Here is a 9,239-nt window from a genome sequence, read left to right as displayed (position 1 = left end):
CATACTGTAATCAAGCTGTCATAGAACCTCTACATGTGCTAACACATGATCACAAACAGGACTCAGTCAGCACTGTGGAGCAAACTTTGAGGTAACTACCCATAAAAGCCAAAAATGTAAAAACAGAAGATGCAACAAAAGCAAACTTCCTCATTCTCACGGTGAGAGCAGGGAGGATGAAGACCTGTCGTAGTTTTAAACAGGGAGGTTACATCACTGTTCTGCTTCTGCTGAAGTTTACTGACTGACTCGTTGGAGAAAGACTTCTCTGTGATCCAGCTTCAGCTGACTTGTTTGGGGAGGTGGACTGGTTCTGCTGCTGAGGTTTGATCTTAATATTTGGTTGTTTATGATGAAGGCAGAAACATGAGGTGTTTTATGTTCTTGAAGAGAAAATGAGCACTTTGTTGAGCACAGATGATTTGAGAGAGACAATTCAGAAATGATGATCAGACTCCTTTTTTGAATTCAGGTGATGAGTGTCCCGTCATTCCTGTCAGTGAGCATGTCAGCCAACATGTTTCTGATTGTCCTCTTTGTGCCAGGTGAGCTGTTTATTCACTCACTTTCATTTAAAGCTGTTTATTATTTACAGTTTGAACTTCATGGAAACAAAGCAGAAAGGTATGGGGCGCCATTTGTAAAGTTGTGCACACTGAAAATAACAACTACAATTCTCCACATTTAACTCCAAAATGTCATAAACATGTAGAGTGAGTTTTTAAAATTCTCTTTTTATCACTTTTAGAGGAATATTTCTGATCTTCTTCACATTTAATTATGTTAGGAAAAATATACTAAGTTACAATCACTGTTAATCCAAACTCTGTATATAAATATAAATGTTAAATTTAAATGTTGAATCTTAAATCTTAATGTTAAATCTTAATGTTAAATCTTAATGTTAAATTTAAATATTAAATGTTAAATCTTAATGCTAAATATAAATATAAATGGTAAATTTAAATGTTGAATGTTGCTCTGTGATCATAAATATTATATCTAAAATGCAAATTCACTCTGCCACCCAGCGTTAGTACCAAAATAAAAGCTTCATAAAGAGATACAGATATCCTAACCATAGTCTGTCAGTACTGACTCCTACAGGTTATAGCCGGACTGACCACTGTAAAGGTTTTAAAGGCAGTTTTGGAGTCCACAAAGAGATTTAACAACGCTCAGAGACAGAACTGACCCAGTCTATGGGACAGACAAGATAAGTTGTTAGTGCTCAGTCTGTATCTCTTTATGAAGCTTTTATTTTGATATTTCTGCTAGGCGGCAGTGTGAATTTGCACGTTCATATTTATATTAAGCATTTGGATGTAACCGTGATTTAAACTGATATATATTTGTCACAACTAAATTAAATGTGAAGAAGATCACAAATATTCCTCTAAATGTGATAAAAAAAAAAGTGACTTAAAAATTCATTCTACCTTTTTATGATGTTTTGGAGCTAAATGTGGAGAAATGTTGCTGTTATTTTCAGTGTGCACAACTTTACAAACGGCGCACCACAGAAAGAGGGGTGCAGAGAAGTTTCTTCTTCCACATGTTCATGTCCTGACTGCAAAATGAAATGATTTATACTGATGTTGTTAACAGGACTGGGAGAAAGAGCAGCATTTAACATACTACTTCTTAGTTTATCAGAAATACAAACTCTATGCTTTTATTTTACACAACATGATATTAACCATGACTCTGGTTTACAGGGGCTCGGACTCAGTGCCCTGAACGGTCAGATCTCTTCATCACTTCACCTCAGAGGATGGAGGCTCTGAATGGATCTTGTTTGCTGATCCCGTGTAACTTCAGCGCTAGATATAAAGAAGGGATTGAAAATCAGTTTGTCAGCACAAGAGAAACATTTGGACTGTGGGCTAAAGACAATACAAACAATTTGGTTTTTAACAGTAGTGGGACAGTTCTCAAATATCCAATCAGCATAACTGGAGACCTGAAGGAGAAAAACTGCACCACTCTGTTCTCCAACGTAGATGCAACATTTAAAGGCATTTACTACTTCAGGATCATGAACTGGCCATTCAGGGCAACAGGTGTCTGTGATCCTCTGACCATAACAGTGAGAGGTAAGAGCGCTTTCTTAGTCTCTTAATTTGTTGTCTGGCTAAATTTGAAGGATAAGTAAGAGCTGTTGTGGCTGAAATAAAGTTTCTGTCTTGATATAACAGACTCCCCTCACAGACCGAGCATGGAGATCCCAGGAGACCTGAAGGAGAAGGAGTCTGTCACTATAACCTGCTCAGCTCTCACTCCCTGTCCACACTCTCCTCCTAAACTCACCTGGAGTCTCCAAAGAGACTCTCTCAACAACATGGAGGAAAACACAGATGGAACCTTTACAACTCAAATCCAGGAGAGCATCACTCTGTCAGAGCACCATGATGGATACAACATCACCTGTTCTGCCACATATCCTGTGAATGAAGGCAGAGATGTGAGGACAGCAGAGGAGACAAAGACTCTCAGTGTTTCATGTGAGACAACCAGAGTTTGATATTGACTCCTGGCAGAATATGATGATTTATGGGATGTCAGTTTATCTTTCTTTGTTCCTCAGATGCTCCTAAAAACACCTCAGTGTCCATCAGTCCATCAGGTTTGGTGTCAGCAGGTACCCTGGTTAACCTGACCTGCTCCAGCAGAGCCAAGCCTCCTGTCAGCAGGTTCACCTGGTTCAGGATCAGCAACAACAGACCTGTGATGGTATCTGAGGGAGAGTCTTACAGCCTTAATGTGACTGAAGGAGGAGTTTATTACTGCATGGCCACAAGTCATCTTGGTAATCAGACGTCTTCAAGGATTCATTTGAGTACTCCAGGTAAATACTAATAATGAATCAGCTCACCGAGTCTGCTGCTCTCTTCCATCACGTTCATCATTTTTGGATTCTGTTAAGTTTTTCTTCCTTGTGTTTTTTGTGGGTTGAAGTCATTTTTACATCACCTGAATGAAACGCTTCTTTAAATGTTGTTATTCCACCACTCTCCTGGATTTGTTGTGTTGTTGTTTCATCAGGTTTCCTCATCTGGGGCTCAGCTGTTGGAGGGATCATTGTCATCACACTCATCTGCCTTGCTGTCTGGTTTTGGTCAGTGTCACTAATGTATGTTTTTACAGAAAATGGAGGGGTGGGTTAGTTAGATATTCAGTTTGGTGTTGAACATTGAAATGTTGATTTTCCCACCGGTCCCTTTAGTCAGAATGTTGTGTTATTAACCTGCATAAATATACTGACAGCTCTAATGTCCTCTAGGTGGTTCAAGTCCAAACATCAAGGTCCTCAAGCGACTCAGGTGGGAACATACTAAAGTCTCAGTTCAGTGCTCAGCCGTGTTGTAAGCTCTTTGTATAGACATGTGTTTGTAGTGACTGGGTGCTGATATGTGAACGTATTAGTTTTCACTCAAAGCACTCCACATGTTAGAGGTCAGCTGGTGACTAACAGCCTTTAAGAAGTCCCTCTGACACTATGGTTGGAAACTGTAGACCACAGAACAACAGCTGGGGTAGAGCGGACATGATTAGAAAGTCAAAAAGCTTCCTCAGTATTTATCAAACATATCAGAAACATAGTTTGTCCAGACATGACATTATTGATGAACTAGATTCTTTGAGTCCAATGGGGAGATGAAGAAGAGGAATGAACAGCAGCAGTCAAACATGACATTTGGGACTAGTAAAGGCTGGTTGTTCTACTTCTTGTGTTAACGTCTAGTTCAGACAGAGGGAAGCTGCATCATAGTATTTACTGTGAGTCATGATAAGGGGAGTCTCTGGGTCACTGTCATTGGGTTTGGCTGTTATAGTTCTTATAAACAGTCTGTGTGTCTGATATGGACATGTGAAGGCACATACAGGTTGAACAAAGGAGGGCCATAAATCTCACCCTGGGGGTCTCCACTCAGAATAAATATCACTGAGGGAAACAACACAGCACCCACCTTCCTGAAAGTTTCTTCTTTGATGTATTTTTCAGAGTCAAAGAGATGATACGCTGACTCTTCAACAGCCAACAAGCCAATCAGAGGACAGCATCCATTATGGAGAGATCCACTTCTCTGTGAGGAGACCTGAGCCTCTCTCTGTCTTGGTGCAGGACAGTGGACAGGAACAGGACTCAGTGTACGCACAGGTCAAAGTGTCCCAGCCAGCAAGCAGCCGAACACAGACTGATGACAGCAGCCCAGAGGACCTCTACGCTCAAGTGAAGAAACAATAATGATTGAATATTCCATTTACCTTCTTTTATTCTCACAGATTTTAAATTAAATTATGAATCATCACAACATAAAAAAAACTGTAAAGAGAAAACTATACCTGAATGTTTATTTACAGAATGGTGGGGCTGGAAAAACAACAACAACAACAACAACAACAACAACAACAACAACAACAGTAATAAAAATAATAATAATAATAATAATAATAATAATGATAATAAGAAATAAATGATAATAATAATAATAATAATAATAATAATAATAATTATTATTATTATTATTATTATTATTATTATTATTATTATTATTATTATATTTTAATAATTACTTAAATTATTGTAAAATATGAACTATTGTTATGTAATTATAATGTTCATAATAAAATGATAGGAATAATAATAACAATAATGATAGTGTTATTTTAAATATAATAATAATAATAATAATAATAATAATAATAATAATAATAATAATAATAATAGTGATTATAAGAAGAAGAAGAAGAAGAAGAAGAAGAAGAAGAAGAAGAAGAAGAAGAAGAAGAAGAAGAAGAAGAAGAAGAAGAAGAAGAAGAAGAATAGATACATCCATTTATCACAAACAGATCAATACATTTCTTCTGTTATTTCTATAAATCAGAACCACATTAATCTTAAAACCCTCAGCTAAAAGAGCAGGTCAAGACCATCCTCTTCTTTAAACATATAATCCAGAGCCTCCTATTGGCACGTTTATTTATGAAGCACCATTCATACAAGGAGCAATTAAAGTGCTTTACAGAGTTAAAAACAAAAACCAGAACAGAAACTTTTGAAGCAAACACTTCAAACATTTCAATTTGATATGCGGCCAGTTATGTTTGATCTACTCTCTTGCTGTACTTATGTAACTTAACAGACATAGTAAACAGTGTTGTGTCTTATTACTTATCTACATTAGGAGGGATTATTATGAATAATCAGCTCCTTATTGTACCTCACTAAAGATCAGCTTTGTGTTGAACCAGTAAACATGTTTCTCTAGCTTTTATCAGATCACATTATCACAGCTCATACTTGTTCTAACTGTTGCTGTGAATGTGGGAATGTGATAGATAGATTTATGTTAAAAAGTCATCAGAAATAAATAAGTTCATGGACATTAAAACAGTTTTAGTGACTAAGAAGGGAAATTCATTGTAAATTGTCATAACTGTAAAATTCATGAAAGGTAAAAATGTTAAAGAGTTATTTAGTTATAGTGTTAAAGGGTCCTTTAAAAATGTAAAACTGATTAAAAAAAATGTGTTAAACCCTCTGTAAGCCTTAGCCCATTTTTGGTCATTCGCAATATTTGCCTGTTGTGTTTTGGTGTTTTTTTCTAAGCTTGGGGCATGATATTAAAGACAGTGGAGTTATTTGGGTCAATTTACAAAATTTTTACATATATGATTTGGTAAGTGTAATGTCCTCCAGTGTACTCATTTTACTAACGTTCGTGCTCTTAAGCCAAAAATGGCAGCCATTGAAACCCATTCAAACCACGTTTTTTGATCCTGGAATTACTACATCAGAAAAAAAGGTTCTGAGTTACTCATTGTTGTGAACCAAACCACAGGGACCTAAAATTTTGATTTTTACCATAGAACACCAGATTGCGCCATTTTCTTAGTTTTCATCCCTTTGCCAAATTCATGCTACTCTCCCTTTGTCCACTAGGGGCACAAATCCTGCTCTAGAGTACCAAAGGGCAAATGGGTTCAGACTTTTTTGAGTTCACTGCATACCTTGAGATGTCTGGAAGTGGTGTATGTGTGTGTTTAGTGAAATTATTTTGTGTGTGTGGGAATATCTGTAGCCAAAATTGGAGTAATGAATTCCTTATGGGAAAAATGCCCTGATTAAATCCCCACCTAAAAGCATAAAACACTCAAAGTTTGAATGCCATTATTCTGCAGGAAAAAATCATATTTTTTTTTCAAAACAGCTTTGACATTGTAGGTTTGCCTTCAAAATCTATGATGTTCAGGGTTTTCAGCTGAATGAACCACTTTTCATGTTTCCACTGTGGGCCAAACTTCATGTAGGTTTTGATATCATTTTTTTGGCTCTTTTGGGGAATTTTTGCTATAGTTTTACATTTTGGAGCCTTCCATGCAATTTTGAAATTAGATTCAACCAAGGAAGGTCTCTGTGTGTTGATATTGATCCTCAAGATTGATGTATGTATATGTGCATGGTGACAGTAATGTGTGTGTGTGTGTAGGGGGGATCAAATTATAGCCAAAAACCTATAGAGAAAGCTCATTCGCTTTTCATGGGTTTTTTCATAACAAAGGATCAGTCACAGACTGGCATATGAAGGGTTAAACTTTTGAAAATAAAATTTGTTTCAATTGATAGTGATGAATGACTTCCATTGAAAGATTTTTTTTCAAAATTTGAAAAAATATATTATTGTATGGCATATTTATAACAGTTTAGACTGCCCACTTTTGGTTAATTTGAGGCCAAAATTGTGACTTTTTGATAAAAAACATGACTTTGCAAAAAAATAATGCAGTCATTTAATTAGTGTTGTTGTGAGTCATCAACATATGTTAAAATGTGTTGACCCCAAATTTTTTTTTCCAGTTTTCATTGTATTATACAGGAGATAATAATTTAGTGTTTTTTCATCCCCTAAATTCCCCTCTCTGGCACTGTAACACGTGGTAACTAAAGGGTTAATTATAATATTAGTGAATGTTTAGTATGTTCATTAACACTGAAGTTAATTTAAAGATTAAAAAAAAAATTGGAACGATCCATCAATATATGACATATTTATATCAGTTTAAAGCAATGCCCATTTTTGATCGCCTTAAGACCTTCAACGTAACTTTTTTAAACATAGGACATTACATGAAAAATAATGCAGTGATAAAAAAAGTGTTGTTGTAAGTCATCAACATATGTCAAAATGTGTTGACTCAAAAAAAGAATTCCAGTTTTCATTATATTATGCAGGAGCTGATCCATTTTTGGTGTTTTTTTCTTCCCCTAAATTCCTCTCTCTGGCTCTTAAACACGTGGTAACTAAAGGGTTAATTATAATATTAGTGAACATTCAGTATGTCACATTAATACTGAAGTTAATTAAAAGATTTAAAAAAAAATTGGAATGATCCATCAATATATGACATATTTATATCAGTTTAAAGCAATGCTCATTTTTGATCGCCTTAAGACCTTCAACGTTACGTTTTCCTAGGGCTTACAGAGGGTTTTAAAAACACTTCAAAATGTTAAAGAGTTATTAAGTTATAGTGTAAAAGGGTCCTTTAAAAAGGTAAAACTGATTTAAAAAAGGGTTAAAAACACTTCAAAATGTTAAAGAGTTATTAAGTTATAGTGTAAAAGGGTCCTTTAAAAAGGTAAAACTGATTTAAAAAAGGGTTAAAAACACTTCAAAATGTTATATTGTTCTTTATCTGTGATCTACATGTTGAGTCTCTGAGAGAGATGCTCATGATTGATTACTCATGCCTGCCATGACTGGAAGTGAAGCTGCCAGAGAGGAAGCATTACCTTAACAGGTAAAAATAAGTATTCTATGTTCTTTTACTTGGAGATATGATTACTTAATTGTTATATTGTGTTTAATTAACCTGCTAACTGTTGATAGAAGTTTTCTTTATTATGAATGATCGCTTTTCAAGCTTGTTTAACTTTGTTTAATATGCCGCTTCCAAGTCGCCACAAGGGGGCGGTGTTAGCACATGTGAATGAAAATATGAATGATCATGTGATTATTAACCCTGTAAAGCCTGAACCATCAAATCATTGAAAATTGAGTGTTAATTGGACCTTCTGACAAATAAAAATAAATACATTTAATATCAGTTTTCATAAATGAACTTTAATTTGTATCATTTTTGATACATCAGGCATTTTGGTGTCAATGTATTGCCCAAAGTTTCTTCTTTTTTAAACAAATTAAAACATATGAAAATAACATTTTGAGCCAATTAAACTTTGAGTTTCCTTCAAATTTTTCCCCAAATAATTTCAAACCTAGAAATTATTTTTTCCATATTGTACGACAACTTCATACATATTTTGTGGCAAAAAAAACATTTATATATATAAAAACATTTCTTCTCTGAATTGTTCAGTTTTTAGTGGAATTCAATGAGCAAAAGATCATTTACTAGGGAGCCATGGCAACATTCAACCAGTCATCAGTCATCATGATACAGCAGGTTGAATATATAAAAATACAATATACGTTATAAATATCTCAATTTCTCCTCTAATATACCTCATTATGTCATTTAAACATGTTCTTAAATTATAAAGACTGTATGTTGCTTTAATGCATAATGTATGAAATGTAATAAAATGATGGTTGACAGGTCTGTAAATAAATGTCCTTATATAGCTGCTGTATCTATTTTGATACACACATTTTCAACATGGTTTGACTATAAATGAAGTAATGTAAGATTAAGTAGTTTACATTGCATCAATCCAGTAACTATTCCTCGTGAAGTTTCAGGAACAATTTGAAAGTTTTTTTCATCCAAACTTTTTCAAACAGCTGACATGTTGGATGTCTCAAGTGACGTCATTCTGGTGCAAGAATTACTCACACCTGGTGGATTATCTGTGCACTGCATGTCTCTGATTGTAGACATCAGGTTTTTTCTGAAAGAATATATCACACTGATGATGTAGAGGTCTCAAAAACAGATGTAATGAATGTGATACTCTTGGTGTTAGAGGGTTGTTTTGTAAACAGAATAGAATTCCCACTGAAGCTGCCAGAGAGGAAGCTTCATGTCTGAGTTTGGTTTACTTATATTAGCCTTAACAGGGCTCAACAGGAACTGCATGCTCACACAGAGTTTCATTTAAAACGCTCCAATGTTTCATCATGTCTGACAGACAGTCTGGATCTCATTTATTTATCTATTGTGCATCACTTTTCATTTTTGTATCTTTGCTTAAAAATGACCATGAGACAAAG

The 9,239-nt window shown here is 35.0% G+C and overlaps 1 protein-coding gene across 1 annotated transcript; it reads left to right on the top strand.

Annotated features, from left to right (window-relative positions):
* Positions 1-206: 206 nt before the first annotated feature.
* Positions 207-4,257, top strand: LOC117828768 (sialic acid-binding Ig-like lectin 12). Its single transcript, XM_034706080.1, has 8 exons — positions 207-324; positions 473-545; positions 1,719-2,096; positions 2,199-2,504; positions 2,588-2,848; positions 3,046-3,118; positions 3,284-3,323; positions 4,007-4,257. The coding sequence occupies exons 2-8, from the start codon at positions 476-478 to the stop codon at positions 4,247-4,249; spliced, it is 1,371 nt and encodes a 456-aa protein (XP_034561971.1). The 5' UTR covers positions 207-324; positions 473-475; the 3' UTR covers positions 4,250-4,257.
* Positions 4,258-9,239: the final 4,982 nt, after the last annotated feature.

The sequence above is a fragment of the Notolabrus celidotus genome, chromosome 17 (assembly GCF_009762535.1).
Source record: "Notolabrus celidotus isolate fNotCel1 chromosome 17, fNotCel1.pri, whole genome shotgun sequence".
NCBI classification, from domain to species: domain Eukaryota; kingdom Metazoa; phylum Chordata; class Actinopteri; order Labriformes; family Labridae; genus Notolabrus; species Notolabrus celidotus.
Note: the sequence above shows the minus strand (reverse complement) of the source record. Positions and strands in the feature narration are given on the sequence as shown.

Excerpts from the sequence above, each read along its gene's own strand:
- LOC117828768 (XM_034706080.1), top strand. The coding sequence starts at position 476 with ATGAGTGTCCCGTCATTCCTGTCAGTGAGCATGTCAGCCAACATGTTT. Across the intron at positions 2,849-3,045 it reads GATTCATTTGAGTACTCCAG|GTTTCCTCATCTGGGGCTCA; the intron begins GTAAATACTAAT and ends TTGTTTCATCAG. Across the intron at positions 3,324-4,006 it reads AAGGTCCTCAAGCGACTCAG|AGTCAAAGAGATGATACGCT; the intron begins GTGGGAACATAC and ends TGTATTTTTCAG.